At 41.6% G+C, this 21,310-nt stretch overlaps 1 protein-coding gene across 7 annotated transcripts in view; it reads left to right on the top strand.

Annotated features, from left to right (window-relative positions):
• Positions 1 to 20,185, top strand: part of METAP1D (methionyl aminopeptidase type 1D, mitochondrial) — a 44,845-nt gene extending 24,660 nt beyond the window's left edge. For 5 of the 7 annotated variants that reach the window (XM_040070282.1, XM_040070284.1, XM_040070288.1 and 2 more), the window contains 8 exons: positions 1,190 to 1,339; positions 4,725 to 4,873; positions 5,553 to 5,595; positions 9,374 to 9,537; positions 18,049 to 18,146; positions 18,751 to 18,798; positions 19,686 to 19,764; positions 19,898 to 20,185. In XM_040070282.1, the coding sequence (XP_039926216.1) occupies positions 1,190 to 1,339; positions 4,725 to 4,873; positions 5,553 to 5,595; positions 9,374 to 9,537; positions 18,049 to 18,146; positions 18,751 to 18,798; positions 19,686 to 19,764; positions 19,898 to 19,976 (810 nt within the window). In that variant the 3' untranslated portion in view covers positions 19,977 to 20,185. Of the gene's footprint in view, positions 1 to 1,189; positions 1,340 to 4,724; positions 4,874 to 5,552; positions 5,596 to 9,373; positions 9,538 to 14,180; positions 14,506 to 18,048; positions 18,147 to 18,750; positions 18,799 to 19,685; positions 19,765 to 19,897 lie in introns of those variants that run through there. The other 2 variants (XM_040070283.2, XM_040070286.2) reach the window with 2 other exon arrangements.
• The last annotated feature ends 1,125 nt before the right edge of the window (positions 20,186 to 21,310 follow it).

A 21,310-nucleotide genomic window follows, 5' to 3' on the forward strand; every position in this document is an offset into this window, starting at 1 on the left:
TGGTTTAGTGTGGTTTGTTTTTTTTTAACTAAGGCCCAGACTACTGCCATAGGACATTTTTAATGATATGGCATTCTTTTTAAAGAAATGGAAATCTGGAATCCTGTTGTCATAAGTTCGCTGAAGATAGTTCCACAGTTTTCATTAGATTAAACATAAAATACCTGTAACAGTCGTCTTCCTATTTAAAGCCCCAATAGAGTTCATTAGTTGCGCCACTCTTTGTTACTCCAACACTCTGTTGTTGTATGGTTGTTTTGTGTACAGCCAAAATGCCTACTTTGTTTTCTGCCTGCCAGCTTGACTGTGTTTTGTGAAGTCAGTGCAAAACTCACCCTGTGGGCAGCATGGCAGAAAATCAGCCTGGCTGTCGTGGGCAAAGGGATTCTTCTGCAGCCAGTGAAACAGCCCAGGATCCTCTGAGAGACAGTGCATTTCCAGCTCTGTGCAAGACATTACTGTTCTTATTAGCTTTCGTGTTTATGAACATTGTTAAATTGTTGTGGATTTAAAAAAATCAGATTTTAAATTTCACCTCATACAAGGGCTGAGAAGCTCTTGTGTGGAAAAAATGAGGTTTATTACACTTCCCCTGACACAGCAAATTGAGATACCTTTGTGTTATGTCATAGATGGAGAAATTTGGGCGCTGCATATGAACTAGATTAATGTGTAAAAGTCTCTAAATGAAAATAAGTTAAATCTAAAGTTCTTAGTCAAAAAGCAGTCTCATGGATTTCTCAACAGGAGTTTTGTTTGAATGAGAAACACGGGATTTGATCAGGTTGGATGTTGAGACTAACTCTGTATGGTTTTCCCATCATTTCCAGTGTTTAGATGCCTTTTGTAGAAAATGTCCCCCTTGCAAAAGAAAATGAGGAGTTTTTAAGTCTCTCTCCCAGTTTCCTAACTTGAGACTGTCTGTGCGGGAAGTCAGCTGCAGTATCTGGGGTTTCAGCACTGGAAGGCTAGCAGACTGTGTAAGTCAGTAGTAACAGGCAATGTTAAGTTCAAAAGGGCAGTGGAAGAAATACTGAGGCAGCCTTGAGGGTTTGCCCTGATGGCTTAGGAAGGTCGATACTACGACAGAAAGGGCAAGCTGCCATGAAGCAGGAGGCAGTATCTGAGAAAATGATCCCATTGTCATGCTCAGCTTTCTGATCTTCATTTTCAATCCTTTTTCTCCAAGCACATAAAGAAGCCAGACTATGTGACGACAGGCATTGTACCAGACTGGGGAGACGACATAGAAATTAAGAATGAAGATCAGATTCAAGGGCTTCGTCAAGCTTGTCAGTTGGCCCGTCATGTCCTGCTTCTTGCTGGAAAGGGCTTAAAGGTAACAATTACAGAAGTCCCATAACAGCTTGGGTGTCTTTTATGGTTTCACTTACTTGGGTTTTGTTCCTACTTTTTTTCTTTTAACTTTCCTATAATCCACCTTTAAGTTTGATCCTGAAAAATAAGGATTTATTAACTTGGATTCAGATCATGATATGCCCGTTTCATTATTTCTGTCCTTTGGACCTATGTAGGGCGTAAGTGCTCAGGTGTAATATCACTGTGTTTGTAATATCCCTCTCCTCGGATTGTGTCAAATCATGTGAGTGTCTCCTAAGGCACATGCTACATTTTTTCCTTTCCTTTCATGGCCCATCTACCTCATCTGTCATGCTTTCCAGCTCTGCGTGTGTACTAGCCCACACTTGGTCTGCCTTCTCCATTCCCTTCATCCTTCAGCCCTCACAGCCCTGTGGGATCCAATACAACTCACAGAGCTGCCGTTGGAAAAACAGCTGCCAAATTCTACACAATTTTCCAGAGTGCATTGATAATAAAGCCTCTTGATTTCCAGAAATATTCCTACAATATGCTTTTTAGGATACCTCCCAAGAAAAAATGTAGAGGGAGGAGCCTACTACCAGGTTTTGCAGATGAAGAAATGCTTTTTCAGCCTTGCCTTGGTATTTCATATAATAGCATATTGGATAAGGTGAAATGGGTTGAGTAGCTATGAGATGCAGAGATAGATGGGGACTGTAGGTCAATGCCATTGACTTAAAAGGGGATTTTTCTTTTCAGCTATCATCACTCTTTCACAAAGGTTTATTTCTGGACCTGGGATGGCAAATAACAAAATTGCCTGAAGCTTTAATCTTACATAGCTTTGTGCATGTTTAACTTTTTAATGTTCAATTATTTCTCAGTACAATAAAACTTACTCATTTAAAGGTATATACATGTTTCCAAAGGATCAGGGTGCGATGTGGGTTTTGAATGAGGGCAGTTTTTCACAAACACTCTTTGGTTGTTGCCGTGTGTATTTAAGTACGCATGTATGCAGTATGGTGTCGTTTATGACGCAGTTCATATGTGCCAAATCGTGCATAATAGCAAAATACTACGCACACATATTGAATGTTCTGGAGCAAAAAGGTGTATAAGGTAATAATTACATAACCAGGACCTGTATACTGGGAGAGAGGTGGCATTTGGAGTTGCAATGCTGAGACCACGGCCCAGGTAAGTCACAGACTGTTGGTGAGCTCTGTTTTACACAAGTATGTGTTTGCTCAAGACTCTCCTGACTGGGAGGACGCTCCAAAACCCTCCCTCGTTGACAGTGAGCATCTTCTGCTTTCCAGCCTGTTGCTGCATGTGGTCAGTTTACACCCATCTGTTCTTGTGCCGACACTGCTCTTTAATTTAAACAGCTGCCTGCTTGTCCCCTTTCCACAGGAATAGAGCTGTGCACCAGACTAAACAAACCAAGCTCTTTTAGCTTATTCTCCTAAGCTAAACCCTACATTCCTATTTTACCTGAAGAGTCCCATCTCTCCACCTGTTCCTGAGGTAAAACAGGAATGTAGAGTTTAGCTTATCCTGTTATCCTGTGGGACCCACCCTGCACACAGTCCTCCAAACTGGCTCTTGCCGGTGCTTTAGCTAGTGCCAGTAAGATCCCTCAATATAACAAGGGTGCATTATAATCCATGGGTACAGAGAGATATAGTTTGAATATGGTTTTGATGTTGCCATTACTGCCTGTGGGATTTCAAATTACAATGCAGTATTATGTGTGATAGCTTTCCTGGGTTTGAGTTACAAATTTGGGAATAAAAGCGCAGATTCTATGACATGAAAATATTTTATTATATGCCATTGAATTGCCCTGTTCCAAATAAGGGATTAGGGGCACAGCAGGTGCCACCCCAAACTTGTCTAGCTAGCAAAAGTATCTTTAAAAGTAAAGCACATACTGTTAAAAGCAGAACTTTTCACAGAGTGTAAGCCATGCAGAGACCAGAGTTGTCTGCTGAGTATCCAAAAACCACATCAAATTGCTTGAGCAGAGCAGCAGTAGACAGCAGCCAGCTGGGTACATAGCAGTTCAGTTTGTCCGTGGGCTAAAGATGAAGATGTTTGAGCAAAGGCAGAAGCAACAAAGCTGTATTTATCCAGAACCAGGGGCTGCCACATCCAATCCACACAGCCTGCCAGGGCTGTGGCTGCCATCCCACGGCACTGGGGCTGCCATGGCTGCTGCAAAGCAGGGGGCATGTGCAGTAATCCCAAATCCTGGTCTTGAAGCCACGTTCATTGCTCCTCACCTGCCCAGCGACGTTTCTGTGCTGAACAAAACTGAGTTGAGTAAACAGACCTGGTTTTATCCTAGCACAGTACACAAGTGCACTCTTCTGTATTGACTGTGCATGCCACACAGTATTTCAGTATAGAACTGTCTCCTGCACCACAGCCTACCTGTCTGCCCCAATTTACTCCAAGATCACGGCCACTGTGATATTTCCTTCAGCGTGCTAAGAATGATGCTCGTATCTGTACAAAGTATGATTTTCAAAGACTCGGAACTCATTCAAAGCAAAATCAATTTACAGAGGAACCCTCAAAAGTACTTCTCAACTAGAGAGGTTTCCCTACCAAATTTCAGCTTTAACCATTCCAGCAACAGAGTTGATCCAAAAGAAACGCAAGAATAATGTTATTTTAAGCGTGTGCACTTTGCACTCTATGGCTACCCAGAAAATGGCTGAATAAGAGGGGTTTTTTAAATATGTAAAATCTTGAGGAAAAGCTGAATCTAGAAAACATCAAGCATAAAAATGAAGATTTCTAAAAATGATGGGTCAGTATTTTTAGATTCATTATGATCATCCAGGCTATGGCAACTTTAAGTAAAATATCCTTAAAATTTGAATCTAAATATTTCAGTGTTTTATAAAATTTAGGAATACCTGGAAAACAATTTCTTAAAATGCTTAAAAACATTATGGTGAATGTACTGGGCAATTTTAAGACTTAATGTCCTTTCTTTTACAAATAAACGGGGGAAGTAATGTTGTGTTTTAAGGGACTGAAAGCATCAAAACAAGACATTTCTATAGCAGCTACTGAAAGGATGCCATGGGAAATTTGTGTCTTTGAGAAAGTACATATGGAAAAAAGAACAGAAAGGAAGTAGACAGGATTTTAGGTTTTCTAGGAAGCTTTGAGTGCTCATTTCTACTGACTGCTTTATTTAAAATCCTTTTTTGAGAAAAAAAAGTTCATACATCAGTAAAGTATATCAGACAGTATAGTGTTCTGTATCAAAGCAGCCTGTTTAAAACATCCCATATTTCATTGGAGCTTGGCTGCAATCACATTCAGTAAATATGAGAAACTCTCCTTGCTTTTTTAACAGGATGTTATGTTTGATATTTTAGGTTGGCATGACAACTGAAGAAATAGATTCCATTGTTCATCATGAAATAATCAGACAGAATGCCTATCCATCACCTCTGGGCTATGGAGGTTTTCCAAAATCTGTTTGTACTTCTGTAAACAACGTGGTATGTCATGGTATTCCTGACAGGTATTTCCTCAATAATGTACATTTTACAACCAAAAATGGAAGTGTTAAACTGAAATTAATAAATTGCATTTGATATTGAGTATACTTTAGCTTAACTAAATGTCGTTCTTAAATGCGTTGTAGATGCAGAACGTGTTGCCCTATGATGTTGATAGTTGTTACAGAAATATATGTGAAATAGGAAAAAAAAAGTATTATCCTGTTTGTCCAGACACTTAAAGAAAAATAGCATATTTCATTTTGAGTTTAGTGTGTGTGGGGAAAAAAAACCAATATGGTCTGATTTTTTGTTCATGCAGCAAAATAAGTATAGGCTAAGGAATAAATATATTTGAATTTATGTGGGATTTATTTTATATTCTCAATACATTCAGCTACGCACAAAGTAAAATATGAACCCTAGTGAGAGAAAAAGAATAAATATAATGGTAGATTTTTCAGGTGTTGATACGTTTTTCAGGTAGTTGTTTCTCATTATTTTATATTCAGCCTACATTTGTTCTCTAAATAGTCGGTGCTGAACATTAAAAATGGTTATTCTGTTTGCTTCTGCCATCCTCCATCACAAAATATCTACCCCTTGATTTTTATGTATGTGTCATTAGGTGTTTATTCTTATATTCCCTTTGTTGGGAACTGTCTGTCACCGCTTTTTTTTTTTTTTCTGTTTATGTTTCAGTCGACCTCTTCAGGATGGAGATATTATCAACATTGATGTCACGGTGAGTAATTCATATAAAAAATAGTCTTTGATCAACTTTAGAATCACTAGTAGCAACAGAAAGAATAGTGGATTGGAGATGGGGGGTGCACAGATGGATGTGCTGTTTACTTCTGAGCCAAGGCACAAGCAGCTGGTTTCCTTTTTTGTTTTTAACTGTGTGTTTATTCCAGCTAGACCCAGGCCTGACTTGAATTTAGGACTGGAATCAGATGCACTGAGATCAATGTTGGCCTAAGTGAAATGTCAACCCAATCCTGCTATGTGTCATGTTTTTGAGAAGGTGTAATTGTTATTGATCCACTGTGTAGTTAATGCAGAGCACCACAGTACTGGGCAGCAGCTGAAGATAGATATGTATGAGATGAGCTAACATGAAGAAAGCCAGCATTTTTCCTTCACTCTGCCAAGATTGATCTTCCTCTTCCTGCTGATTTTGAGTGGGGCCTGACATTATCTTACTCTGTCATTAGAGGCTGCATTGGCCTGGGTATGTCAGTCTATTTGGACAGCAGCTCTTTTGCTAGCAGTGTTCCCTACGTTTATTAAAATCCCCGAAGGTAGTGTTGTGTTCCATTTCTGGTATAGAAACCCTGAACCTTTTGAGCAGAAACAGCAATAGTGTGATACAACCGTGACTTCATATTTCCAGGGAATCATCAATTACAGCTATTTAAATAAACACAGGCTGCGTTTTCCTAGGAGCAAGAAAGCACAGGAACTGGAAACCTAATTCTCATTTCATTTATTAAAAAAAAAATATTTGTGTCTTGCAGAAGGTTGTTTTTTGTTTCCTTTTTTTTTTTTTTTTTTGCTGTGCATGTTTTTATTTTTCTGAAGTGCTGTTTATTTCTAATATGAAGACAGATGTTTTTTGAATCCTACCATTATTTTTTAATAATATGTCACATTCAAGGGAGTAGAATCTCATAAAGACAAGCATTTTAAATCTTTAAAGAACCTAGTGGTAACTTTGAAACTATTTTCATACTGGCAGAGTGAAGAAATCCTCAGCAGACCTATCTCTGAGCATGAGATTCAAGCTTTCTAAAATATTTTTCCTGTTAAAATTAGGGTCAATGACCTTTTTCCCATTATATGCTCACATGTGATCCAGAACTGGATTTGGGTTGGCTTGGGTTTTTGATCTTTTTTAATTCTTTCCCATGTCCATACTTTCTAATCTTAGAATTCTGAGTATCAGGTTTACAGAGTGCAATCTAGCATTTTTAAGCTTTATTTTTGGCCTTCATTTTTACTTTGGTGAACTGTTGTTGCTTTGCTCAGTTTATTGAACTAAATCAGTTTGCGACAACTAAGGATTTAAATCACATTTCTTTGTACCTCCTTAGGGTTCTTTTTACTTTTTGTTCAGTCTGTCAGGATAATAATGATACCTTAGATTAAAAAAAAAGTATAGACTCATATCACAGATACTTTCTATGATAAACTGAATGACACATTTTTATCTTAACATAGTGTGCATACCTTGTCCACTCTGCTGGACAAATGTGTGACTAAATCTTACTGGCCTTTTTGCAGACATATATTTATTTGCTTTTAATTTACTCTCATAAAATAAAATAAATCTTGACATTTCTGTGAATGTGAAGATTTCTGCAAGGATGGGAATTGCTGGCTATCTTTGTAAGATTTCCTTTATCATTTGAAACTGAACTGTGCTGTGTGTGATAATTGCTAAGTCCAAAACAGCTGAGGAAAAAATACTATTCAGCATTATTAACTGATCTCTTATTTTTAATGAGCAAAACTGGGATATTTCACAGCTGGACAGAATAAAAATCAAAGTAAATATTGCACAACAAATTGTTTATAATTGTGTACAGGTTCTATAAAGTAATTAAATAATACTCAGGTTGTTAAGTGTAAATACCTTGCACTATGTGCAAATTATCTGAAAAAATAATCCATTTTAGCACAATTAAGGTGGTAGCATTTCATAGATGAAATACGAATTTTTTAGGCTTGAAATATGTAGACTTGAAAATGTGTTTTAGTATAGAGACAATAGTGTTATCCATTACTGGATCCTCAGCATAGTGCAATTTTCAGCCTATTGTTACCAGGTTAATGTTTCTTATGACTTGGTTCTTTCGCTGAATTTTAAGGAAATAGTATGTTACAGTTGCTGTGGTTGTAGTTTATTAACATCAGAAATACATAATTGCAGCTGATGTGCTGCAGTAAATATTATTATTTGGTTTGTTGTTGGGTTTTTTGTTGTTGTTTGTTGGGTTTTGGGTTTTTAACCCTCCTGTGTTTTAAATGCATGTTTGCTTTTCCAGGATGATGACGATGTTTAATGTTGGGGGTTTGTGTGTTTTACTTGCTAGAGCTAAAAACAAACTAGTTCAGTTTAATATGAATTGCCTACTTTAAAACCTGCCCAATGGGCATTAAATGACAAAAATTTAAAAAATAAAAAAATATTTTGTGGTAGTCTGAACTGGCAGAGGAAGGTGTAGAGCAGAGGATTGCAGCTGCTTTTTGCCAGAGTGGTGGCAACGCAGTTGGGCCCTTGCTGGCACTCACCTTTCTTTAAAATACCCCTTGCTCCTAATGGCCTGCGTTTTCTCTATATCTCAGCCTGAAGACAAACCTGGCTTTGGGATAAACTGTCTGTAGCGTGGGGGTTTTGGGGTCGTGGGGTGTTTTTTTAGTTTGGAATCAACCAAAAAGAATGTGAGTCTGTCTTTCACAAATAGCTTGCCAGTGGCAAAAGTTCAGTGGTTCGAGTTCGGTGAGTAATTAGTTGTAGAAGGATAGTTGCCCACTGTTTGGGGGAGAAAAAAATGTTTTAGAAGATCAAAACTGTGCACCATTATAATTTGTCTTTTTGTAGGGAAATGTCGCTTGGTCTTACAATTATGGGCCTGCCTGCCATGTGCAGAGCTGCAAACCCCATTTTAATGGTCTGTTGCAGAGCTCCGTAGTGCATAGCCAGGATTTCTTGTGCTTAACAGAGAATTTCAGGAGGGCTAACATTTAAAACCTATGAAACGTCAAAAATAAAAGAAAGAAACCCCAATATGCAATTAATTCAACAGCACGTTTCATTTTCAGGACATGAAATTTTCCAATGCCGCAGCAGTACATTTGTTCTCTCAAAATTCATCTCTGAAAATCAGAAGAAAAATCCAATGTTAATCCAATATTGTAGCTTAAAAACGAGATCAAAGAAAACCTCCAAGAGCTGACAGCGGGTTTGGTCCACGTTTCCTGCGGGGTTCACTCTGGCTGTTGGTAGCAGGGTTTGGCTCTCACCTGAGAGCTCCGGCAGGGACTGCAGGCGTTCGCCTCCCTGCCAGCCGCCAGCAGTGCCCCCGTGCCACGGCCGGCGCTGGGCTCAGCCCCTGCTGCAGGGGCCAGGATGGGTGGGCACCCGGCAGCCCCCCGGGCCTGCTTCAGCCCACCCACGGCCCGCAGCCATCTTCTCACCACAGCCCAGTTACCCCCGTGTCCTGGGGCTGGGCAGCGTCGCTGCCTGCTGCGCTGCTGGGCACTGATGCGCAGCTTCTGCTGTGCTTGGATTTTTAATTGGCAACGTTGGCCAGTTAAAGGCACCTTGAAGTCTTTCAAGCTTTTTTTTTTTTTTCCCCCTTTGCAATGTTTTGCTTTTCCAGTCTTGCAAGCATGACTTACCTGTCTGTCTGTTGCAATATGTAGCTTGTTCCTAGAAAGAATGGATTTAATTAAGACGACGATTTGTTTCTGGATGTAAAATGAGAAAATGTCTTTACGTTTCTGCATATGTTTAGGTGTATTACAATGGCTACCACGGTGACACTTCTGAAACCTTTTTGGTGGGCAATGTGGATAAATCTGGTGAAAAGTTAGTGGAGGTTGCCAGGAAATGTAGAGATGAAGCAATTGCAGCTTGCAGACCAGGGGCTCCCTTCTCTGTAATTGGAAACACAATCAGGTAAGCCTTATATTGACAAGTAAAAGGAGGGCTGGCAAATGGGACAAAGGTTATTGGTGGTTTGGTATAAAGCTGATGACATGTTTTATGATTCAAAACCATCATTTCAGTCTGATATCAGTATGTGAACTGCCAAGCTATAATGTTGTTCCTCGGGTAAGAGGTATTTTTTTGAAAGTGAATTACACTAGGGTCAGCAAAGATAAATGTAGAAAAAGACAAAGATATTCATAAAGTAGATTTAAATTAACAGATGTAATTTGCAGTGGGCTTTTGTTTATTTTTTATTTGAGTGTGACACTACACCACATCTGTCTAACAGTGTAAGACAGTTAGAAGCCATTGTTTTCGTTGAATGTTACAAAGGAATTAGTCAACATAAATAAGCTCTTTGTTTAAAAACTACGAAAATATTTAACTCGAGAGCTTCTGATCTTACAAAGAGCAGTGCCTGCAAACGTCACAGGGAAAAAAGAGCTGACATTCAGAGATTTTTCCCTATTTTGCATCTCTTCTAGCCTTCACATAAATGCAGTCATGACTCTTCTGCTGATGGATTCAAATAAAAACGCGTCTTAGTTTTTTGAAGGTACCTATGGATTATTTTAAAATGTTTGCCAAAAGAAAGAAATAGACATATATCATATACATTTTATTAAGCAATACTTCTTCGGACTGCTAATGGTCCCAACAAGCTATTGAATTCATTCTGATTACTTAAAAGCTGCAAGGCTTAGTCACCTTGAAAGGATGCTGCCTTTTTTTTTTCCTTTGTAAATCTTCAAATACTTTAAGAAAAAAAGAGAACGGCAAAATATCAGTTAGATGTATTTATAGCTTTAAAAATATTGTAACAGAGTCTGAATCAAACTTTAGTAAAACCTCTTTGGGTTATATCTGAGAAGCTTTTATTGAAGACTTTGTATAAAATTGTGTTTTTGACAGTTTTAAATTATAGGCTAACTAGCCTGGAGAAAAAGGATAGTGTCTTTCTGTTCTTTCATAGGAAATGTTGAATCAGACCCCTACTGGGAAAAGAAATTTAATGCATATCTCACTATCTTACTGTCCATGAATATAATAGAAGTGAATTCAAAATGTAGTTTTATTTTTGCAAATGGGATGAGTCGATAGATGCACCTCATATTTTTGAACACCTAGGGTTCAACAAATTTACTGGTGGTGCTCTTGCATTTTAACAAAATTTATTCTTGAGTAGAAGGGGGCACAGAACACTGGATTCTTATTCAAGCATTCTATCGAGCTCTGCATTCATGGCTGTGTCTAAAGGGCATGTCAGCCTTTGATTCTCTCTGAGAGGTAATTATCCTTTTCCTGTCACGGAACAACAAATGATAGCTAACTACAGAGGCACATTTGCAGTAGTCACATTCATCAACTGCAGAAAAAAAATTCAATTTAATTGTGCAACACAGCTGCACATAGGCTTTTCGAGCATTTCTGTTGTTCTCCCTGTCTTGCTATTCCTCCCTCCAGATCTATTTTTTAAACTTTTTTTTTTTTCTGGTTATTTTTTCCCCCTTTTTGTCTCTTCTTCCATTTTTACTCTCTGTACTTTCTTGTTAAAGTAATTTTCTTTTGTGGCTCTCATTCTTTTTTCCCCATTGAAGGCTATGAATGTAGAAAATTATCACAATTACTCATATAATTGAGCCTCTTTGTAGCAAGTGCAACTCCAGTAGCCTTTCTCCATCATGAAAATGGTTTCATTATAGGGTTTTTCATATTCTCTGACACCATCTACACAGAGGAACAGGCGTGCAGATGAGATGTACTAGGAACAGGGTAGATCAGTAAGGTCACAGTAGGAATAATTAGCTCTGCTATGGAAAGAGCATCTAGGCCTTTTACTGCTACATAAATGTACTGTCCATGGCTTTTAGTCACAAAAAAACTTACTAACAAATGGAGCTCCCGCCTACTACTTTGAAAAAAAGATTTGTATCAACACTACAATTTTCCATCATTAAGACTAATAACACAGAGCCTAGTATACATCAAGGGGAATAAAAAGAAAAATCTCACATTCAAGTGGCGGCTGGGTGCTGACCTTTGTTCCCTTTTTTTGTGTTCAACTTAACTCTTTACAAAAAAGAGCCACACGCCACACCAACATGCAGGTGAACTCCAGCTAGTGCTAGCAAAGCATGGCATTCAGTTGGAAAATCTGATAAATCTCCATGCAGTATAATGCATTTCATTACAGATTCACAACATTAATTCTGGCTGTTTAAAAAAAAAGTAGAAAAAAAAAAAAAGGAAGAAGAAGAACAGAGTTGAATGTGACATTGGATTTTTGCTGTGTTGTTACAGAGGTCAGTTTACTTGGAAAATGTAAATATATAGTCAGTGTCCCCTTTGCAAGGCAGATTAATTGAAGCTAGTTGCTGTTCAAAACTGCATATGAAATAGCAGGTCATTAACTTTATTCCTCAAGATTTTATCATGTTGACAATTTAAATGTGCTGATTTGTTTGGAACTACTTTTACACTCCCTCTGCTGAAAGCTCACCTTGGCTTGGTGAAGCCGTGCGTTTCAGGTTATTTGTCATTTGACATTTGCTTCAGACACATATATAATACCTATATATATACATCAAAATCTCAAGTTTCACAAGAGTTAGATATTATAAATGCCTGACAACAAGCACCTACAAGCTGAAAACATTTAGGTCCATCAGAATGGAAATGTGTCTAGGTTTCTTTCATCAGTTTTTCTGTAAAGGTGCTCCAGACATATGCAGAATGTGTCTTATGCACAAATAATGAAAATATTTCCTTTCTACGGTAGGTTTCAGTATAATTATATCTTGGAGTAAATTTGCAGTCAAGATTCTAACATAGTCTTTGTTATGGAAGCTCTGTAGCTGACCCTAAGTATTTCACTGATAGCAGTTTGTTCTCCCATCGGCTACAAGATGCAAATAAAAGATTGCATGGAGTCATGAGTTACTTTGCTTAGAAAAATTTGGGTCTTTGCTAACCTCTTTCTGCTGGAAGGCATATCAAAACTATTGGTCAGTTCCATTATAAATGGAACTGGTCCCTATGATCCATTTTCTTCTACCATTTTTGATGTTTTCAGACAAAAATATATCTAGTTTGAAATCTGCTTTCTAGACAGTGAGCCTAAGTGCATGAAGGTGTTACGAGTTTGAGAGCTAAAGAACTTAAAAGTGATGTTGTAAAATAAACCAAATTTCAACTCCTACAAAAAAAATAATAGCGATGAAAGTATTAGTAAATGGTTTAAAATGGTTAACTCGTAAGTATATGTTTTGATATTAATTTAGAAAAATATAAAGCAGATTTTTTAAAAAATCTGTTTCTATCAGATTATGCACATTTAAACAATAAGTGGCTCAGGCAAAATAAGTCATTTTAATGTCATCTGTGATAGATTTTCCTTGACAGCTACTGTAAATTACAATTACACTGCTTCTCTCTGCACTTGAAAGTAAGCATTGCAATAAATTATCTTTTATTTCAATCCATCATGTCTGCTTTCAGAAACAGGGAACCTCAAATAAAAGTTCAGCACTATTGTAAGAAAAATACAGTAATTTGTGTTCCAGTTTGAAACTAAAGTGTATCTTTCTTTCAAAAACAATTGTTGGCTTTCAAAAATATTACTAATTATACCTCAACATTTATTGTCATTATAGGGAATCCCTGAACTTGTGTATTCCCTCAGTCTAGGATTACTATTTCAGAAAAAAACACTTGAATATTTTCCCTGTAGAATTTTGTAATTTCTCAAATTAGATACTATGGTACTATTCAAAACAGGTATTTTTATCACAAATAAATATAGTTTAGGATGAGTCTGGTTTCAATACTTTAAAAAACAAACAAACAAAAAGAAATGCCATTCAGTGGCCATTTTGCTCATAATATAGCTAAGACAAACATTATTACTTCTAATTAAAAAAAAAACAAAAAACAATATCACATCCCTACATAAGAACACAATTATCATGGGGCTGTTGCCAGTTTCAGTGTTTCTCATGTATATTCACTGCCAAGAAGTGTAAGACAAATTTGTTTAACAACTTCAGCCATTCATGTCATGCTGCTCTGCAGGACTGTTTTGGATAAAGTTTCATCCTTGGTAAGACAAGCTGGCACTGTGGGAGAAGCATCCCTGGCTGAGGATCAGTTCACCAGGATGCTCATCCTTGGCAGCAAAGCAGTCTGTGCCATCTTGTCCAATCAGTGAAATTCTTTCTTCCCTTGTGCCACCGCGGAGCCCAGAGAATCAGTAGCTGTCAATGCTGAGAACGGGATTGTTTCACTTTTTTTCCTTCAGGGAGTGCTAAGAATACTAGAGCAGACCTACCTTGAGGATAAAGTGACAAAATTTGGTAAAAAGAAAAGAAAATGCTCCTCTAGGTGCTCCTTTAGGGTATCTGCACAGGACAGCCTCCTAAGTAAATTCTTCCAGCCTGCTTTTCAGCTAAACAGGAGGGATTTATCACCCAAGAGCTCCTTTGAGGGGAAGCTTGAGTATGGGGAAAGCTTTCTAGGGAGTCAGTCCTGCCTGTTCCTCCTTTGTGGCAATTTCCCTGTTAGGCTGCTGTCAGGACAGCAATGCGCGTCTCCACACTTATCCCTCCTTTCAGAGAATTAGCTGTTGTCTGGCAACATGGGAAGAGGATGCTCAGACGGCAAGTGACACCCATCTCTCCCGTCTCCCCTCTCCGAAGCGTGACACCACCGTATGACGGGCTCTGACAGTGGCTCCAGGAGGATAGCTGGGCCCTCAGTGACGTTCCTTTACCAGCTGGGTCACTGCCAGTCCGTCCCAGTGCCAGACACTCGGCCTGGCTTTGCCATCAGCAAAAGAGAAGCAGCGCTGCAGACTAGCCTTGACTCCGCGGCCACTGGGCTGGAGCACGTGGCAGCAAAACATAAAATCAAGTACTGGGCTCGCTAAATAATTACGCTTTTAATCCTGTCCAATTCACCTCGGCCCAAATATGCAACAAAGATCAATATGTGTGATAATAAATGTTGTCAATGGGTATTTTTAACAATGATTATTCTGAAGAACCTTTTTTGTTTTTCTCTCGACGCTGTCTCATGAGCTCTACCTCTGCTGCCCCAGCATTTGCTCTGGAAGTGATTTGCTGAGATGTGCCCCATCCAAGGGGAACTGGCAAACTGGCACATCCTTTCCCACAGCAGATGCCAGGCAGCCCAGCTCAGCCATGCCAGCCTCTGCCTCCTGCCTTCACTGCTTTCCCACTTGCAATCAGGGCTCCTCCAGCTGTCTAAGCTTACGCTGCCTGTCTGCAAGAAGCATCTGATGAAGTTGGGGCTGCAATCTTCTAAGATTGTCTTATGGGAAAGCCACAATGAAGGACCACCACTGACAGGTCCTGAGCTGGACAGTGAGACGGAGAGGCCAAAATGATGAGCTCTTGTCAGCAATGAATGGTAGATGTGTGCAAAAATGCTCCAGTCCCTGGCATCTTGATTTTTAAATCGGATCCCACAGCCTGGGAATCCTGGAGACTGGAGGGGCTAACCAAGACCAATAGTTCAATTCACTCTTTTTTAAAGTTACAGCCAACATGTACATTTACAGTATTACCTTTGCAAGTTGTAGCTAGGAGTAGCAGCTTTGTTCTGTTATGAGAGCTGGGTGTTTTACTGTAACTCCACAAGGCTGTAAGAGCTCACTAGGGTGTATTAAATACTCCAAAGTAAAGCTAGTAGTTGTGGAGAGGAATGCCTCAGAGGACCTTCTGAAGTGCGCACAAATATTGAAACCAGATTGAAAGTGGCTGAGTTTAATACCTGCAGCTTATTTTCAGTGTGTCACTTCAGGTCTGTTGACCATGTTACATTTTATGTAGAGAATAGCAAGGCTCTGTATGTAAACAAGAGGGAAGAAGGAGAGGCACAGTGTCTGTCAGTGCAGATGTCAGAGCCCTGTGAGCTCCTGGATCCCATCCAGGATCCCCTCTTTTGATCACACGCAGTAACCACTGAGGTACTGATGCTAACAGTTGTTTTCAAGCTGTTTGGCAAGAAAGTGGTAGAATTCACCACTGAGATGCATATGAATCATTTCTCTGACTGCATGAGGACAGGATGGTGTTATAACACTGCCTTCTGTGTGCCCTGGTGCTTGTGTGCTTGCTGCCCAACGTGCAGCTCCTGGTGCTGCTGCCGCCCTCCCTGGCAGCAGCTGAATGCTGAGGCTGGAGCTTCCCCTGCTCACTGGAAAATATGTAGCCATGGTGCTCAGAAGAATAGCTGCAAGGGGAGAAATTATTTCTGTCTTACTGCAGTACATGGATTTTTCTGGAAGAAAAAATCCTGTAGTAATACAAAAAATGACCATCGGTGGTCAGGGATGCCATGTAAGGACATCAGCAAATCTGAACGGTTAGTGTGATTGTTTATGATTTTGCAAAAAAGATTGGCAGAAGAAGATGAAAGAAAACCTTATCATATGTTGCATGGATGGCTTCTCCCATCTCTCTTCAGAGAATCACTTCACTCATGTGGGAATCAATCTGCATTGCTCTGGGCTTGGTCACTGGAGTTCTTGGATTTTGTGTATGTTTCTGAGGAATCTGGCTTTCTTACTCATCTGCATTCTCTGTACTTCTTGGTTGGCCTTCAGCAGCATCATAGCCAGCAGGCCAAGTCTCTGACCCAGATATGGGGGGCATATAGAAAGGCAAGGGGAGAAAGTATTTTCCATCTCTCGTAGTACTTCTCATTGCAGAATTCTTCATTTTTTTCAAAGTAATTTATGTCTAAAGTTTATATATATATAAATGATTTATAAAGCCTGGATTTTGAGTGCAAACAAATGAAGCCCCAGTTTCTAACTCTATTGGTAATCCTCTTTGCCAGTACTTTGGAGTTTGGGGGTAGCTAAACCTGAAATTTCCATCCTTCTCCAGAGTTAATGAAGAAATGTGATCAGTCTTTATATCAGAGCAATGGGTGGATAAAAAGTAATATATGAATCCTGTTAAAACATGTTTTGAACAGTGCAGCATTAACCAACTCTACTCTCTCATTGCCATTTTACTGTGGTGGAGCAGCACGTCCCTCAATTGAATGCCATTAAATTCTGGGACGATGACCCATGGGCACTGGAGCCAGCACTGCAGAGACTGTGGAGCCTGGTGTGCAAGGGGGATTACTTTGTACAGCAAGCTGAGGCCACTTTGCACCTGAATAAAAGCTACCCCATGGGGATTAACAGGCTTTAATTTCTGTAACAGCTTTACCTTTAGTTGAGTTTCTGAACTTTTTCAGCTTTCCACCTGTAGTGAAACTGTGAGAGAGCATTTCCTAAGATGTAAACTCAGACAAACCTGAAGTTCTTCAGTGCCGACCTTCATTCAAAGAAGCAAATGAAGCTTTTAATGTTATAGGCAACATCTCTTCAGGCTGAGTGCCTTCCTGTCTTTTTCCTGTTTGATTTTAGAAATAGGATGGGGATGATATGCAGGGACAAGGGTGACTTTCATGTCACTTCTAATCCATCTCCAGATCTTCCTTATCTCTGCATTTTTCTGGTTTGCATATGGGCAGGCCTCCTGGCTGAGCTGCCTCAAATCACTCTGTCCACCACTGCTTCCACCACTGCTTGAGTACGGGGAGAGCCTGAAAATGAAGCCTGCAGACATGGGGTGGGCCAGCAGCCAGAGGATACCCCATATATCTCTAAGTCCTCCAGTTTTGGGGAACTGGGATAGGAATTTGCTTTCCTACCGTGGGTAGGGATCAGTGCCCAGCCGTGGTCCTGCAGACACTTCTCAGAGATGCTTCTCCCTGAGGCAGGCCGTGAGAGGCAGGACAGATCTCGCAGGCAGACCCGAAGCACCGTACTGTTATGATTTGGCTTTGCCTCTGTAGCAATAGGTTCATTAGAAATACATTGTTGTTTAGCATAGATGTGTTTGCTGGAGTTTCAATGCGTTTTTATACTATATGTTTGAAGTATTATGAAAGTGGAGTAAGGGCTCTTAACCCTCCCTGTCGGCAGCAGGAACCTCTTCTCCTGCAGGAAACCCAGTGCAGGCTCCCGGGTGTGCAGCCCAGCACAGACTCTGCACTTACAGAGAACTCGGCAGCGCCTGTGGTTTGGTGCTGTGCTGAGGCCTCGGCTGCCCGACTTGGCAACTTCAGCTGTGCCATCTTAAAATGAGTTCCCAGTGTGCTTGTGGAAAAGGTTACCCTCCATCGAGCAGGGAGACCACGCACCGCCGTTTTGCCTAGGCAGCAGGGCTGGCGCGGGAACCAGCAGGGCTGGCACGGGAACCACCGGCCTCTGTTGGCAGGCGTGTTAACTCTGAAACCTAACAATGGCTCGGCCGTGCTCGCTTCAAGTGCTGTCTTTCGGAACGGTCGCAAAGTGGCGGCCCAGCGTCGGTGGCAAGGCGGTGGCAGGGGCTGGGGCCGTCCCGCGGGGGTGGTGGTCGGGACACGCACCCTGACGCGTCCTCTTTGCCCCCGCAGCTCCGTGGCACGGCGAGGCGGCTTCCAGGTCTGCCCCTTCTTCGTCGGCCACGGCATCGGGTCGTACTTTCACGGGCACCCCGAGGTGTGGCACCACGGTAAGCGGCCCCCGCCCGCCGGGCCCGTCTGCCCCCGCTCCGCTGCGCTGCGCCCGGCGAGGAGAGGGCTCCGGGGAGGGGGAGAGGGAGAGGGAGGGCGGAAAGCCAGCGGAGCCCCACACACACACATACGGACCCCCGCGCACGCTGCCGGTCCGGCGGGGCGGGGGATTGCCGGTGGGGAGATTAAATCGCCGGGAAGCCGGAGGGCATCCCCGGCCTCGTTTTGTGAGGGTCGCGTGGGTATTTTTGAGGACAAGCCGCTCGTTACGGGAGTTGTCGGGGCAGGCGAGCGCCGCGGGCCGCCGCCGTCGTGTCCCGCTCCTCCGCGTCCCGTCCGCGCCCGAGCCACGCCGGCAAAGTTTGTCACGGGGCAAAGAAAAATCTCTGCTAAAACATTAAAGTTCCCGGCCTGGACGGAGCCGCCGCCGGGATGGGATCGCTTTCGGCGGGTGCTCCGGCTCGTAACGGGGCTCGGGTGCACAGTACCTGCGAGCTAAAAAGGGGGTTAAACAAAGGGCTCGGTTGCGTTCTCTTAAAAAAAAAAAAAAAAACCAAAAAAAAAAAACCACGCTTTTTTTTTTTTTTTTTTTTTCTTTTGTAGCCAATGACAGTGATTTGTTAATGGAAGAGGGAATGGCGTTCACAATAGGTTAGTAACCTATGGTTTTCTGTTAAAAAAGCACACACGGAGCAGCCCAGATCTGTAACATTTCTTTATTGGGATATAGAAATAACCGTGCAGACAGAGGGACGTCGGTGAGATTGACCTCTTAGGAAATAGATTGAAATATCATCTAAAAAAATGCATTACGAACTATTTGGATGGAATAATTTTCAAATTGCAAGATTTAAAGAATGAAATTAATTACAAATTAATTACAAATTTTGCCAGTGTTTGACTCGTGTTTTTGGCAAGGCAGAGACTCTGCCAGCACGCTTGATTTGAGGAGGGTGAGAAGGATGCGATCGTGTCCCCGAAGCCGAGCAGCCTGGTGGCATTTAGTCATTCGCTGCCTGCCAGAGCTGCTGTTGGCTTTGGGGACTGCGGCGGCGATAACCAGCCGGAGCCTCGCCCCGCAGACTGATCGTGCTCACTCCCAGTCGTGGAGAACTGCTGGGGGAAAAGCCTCCTTTCTCACTGTGTGGCTAAATGGCGCGGCAATTAGAGGGAAATAAGAAAATTGTTGTTTTGCTGATTTAATGAACATTTTAAGCCTGTTTAAAAAATTCAAATATTTAAAACTATCTGTTGTTTATAAATGTGGTTGGTGCTTTGGTTATTATCCACATGGTCTTAATTAAAGCTTGATTAAAATTCCATGCTTTTACAGAAGAGGAATGGGCAACTTCCTACCTTGCTATTTTGTCTTCCTTTTTAGTTCATATTTTAGTGTGTCAAGAGAATGCCAGCCCTGGGAGAGGGGACCTGTGTGGAAGGGGAACTACCTGCTGGGATACCTCCCCTTTCTTGCTTATTTCACAATCCACACAGGAGTGGCACTAACTTTAAAATGCATCTTGTTTTTCTTGCTGCAGAGCCAATAATAATGGAAGGATCCCCCGAATTCAAGATTCTGGAGGATAAATGGACTGCAATTTCTATAGACAATAAAAGGTGCCTGATTTTATTTTTTGGCATTTCCTAAGATGTGGAACTCATCACTGACAGCCCAAAAAACCCAAACAGATGAGTTTCCAGGCATGGTGAATGTGTTTGCCCCTTCATAACTGCTAAATGTGAATTTCAGATCGGCACAATTTGAACATACCCTTGTGATTACCTCCGAAGGAGCAGAAATCCTTACCAAACTGGTGGAAGAAGCCTAAAGATGGAGCAAGGAGTGGAGAGACTTGCTGTACTTCTGGGATTTCAAATTTCACTCGGGACACAGGTTTCTGTAATTTCTGAGGGGAATGAGCGTTGCATAAGTCACTCCAGGGGCCAGAAAAAGCAATTTGAGGGGTTGGCCCTGGACATAGTTCTTTCTGTGTATTACCCAGTGAGTATTTAATAAAAGTCCTTAGCTTTTTTGTGACCCTTGGAGCAGCCAAGCAGTCTGCAAGTGGCAAAGGGTTTAGGTTATTTGGGGTTAGGGGCAGAAAATGGCTCCCTTCTCTTCCAAGTCCAATATGGGACAAATAGGTATCAGGTGATACAGTCTTTAAGCAGCTACGGGGACAGAGAAACATTGCATTTTCCCTTTATAGCTGAGGTATGGAGTCAGTTTGTCTTCATTGAGATTAACACAGTGCTGTTTCCCAGGCTGTAACTTCTACTAGGATTGAAAAAAGTTTCATGAGAGTGTCAGGCAGAGGGAGCAGATTCTTCCCAGCAGCAATCCCCCACTTCTTGCCTCTTTTTACACAGCACAAAAAGTGATTAAAAATGAGATGCAAAGCACGCCTCTCTGGGGATCAATAATTGCCCTGCTTGCAGAATTAGCCAGTTTGGGGTAATCACTGCTCTGTGGTGCCCATGTTAGTTAAGGGAGAGGCGCTCTGCAGTTTAAGCATTTTATGAAGGCAGAGGAGTTTGCAGCCCGGGAGATGAGCCCTGACTCCTGCACAGAGTTTGGAACCTATGGACCTCATGAGCTGCAGGTCTCACTCGCCCTGTGCTCTCGGCAGTCCTGTCCCGGGCCTGCCGGGGGTGCAGGGGTTGATTTGCAATTTAGCCAGTTGCTGACCGCCCTGTGGGGCCATACAGGTCTGGCATTGGTATTTGGAGGCTACCAGAGCAGGACCTGGGCCTGTGAAACGTGGGGTAGCCTTGGAGATAATTAAAGGACTTCCAGAGTTCCCCAGGCCCACAGCAACAGTGGCACCGTTTGGTACAAGTAACTTGCCCCTCATGGCAAGGGCTGAGGGCTGGCCAGTTGCACGTTCAGGCAACCGGAGTGGCTCAGCACTGGCTCCCGCTGTGGTCCTGGACAGAAGTAAGCTGCTTTCTTACAGCTTTACTCTGCTGTTTGGTTTCATTCAAGTACAGTGAGCTCTCAGCTCTAATAGTTTCTAACAGCAGCTTTTCAAAAAGCGGGGACCCCCCTCCCTGAATACGGCTAACACTGCGGGGCAGCCACTCAGCTTCATCCTCCACAAGAGGAGCTTGGAAGGCCATAAAACCTGCAAAACAAACAATGCAGCCAAGTTTACAAGTACAC

The sequence above is a fragment of the Hirundo rustica genome, chromosome 7 (genome assembly GCF_015227805.2).
Source record: "Hirundo rustica isolate bHirRus1 chromosome 7, bHirRus1.pri.v3, whole genome shotgun sequence".
NCBI classification, from domain to species: domain Eukaryota; kingdom Metazoa; phylum Chordata; class Aves; order Passeriformes; family Hirundinidae; genus Hirundo; species Hirundo rustica.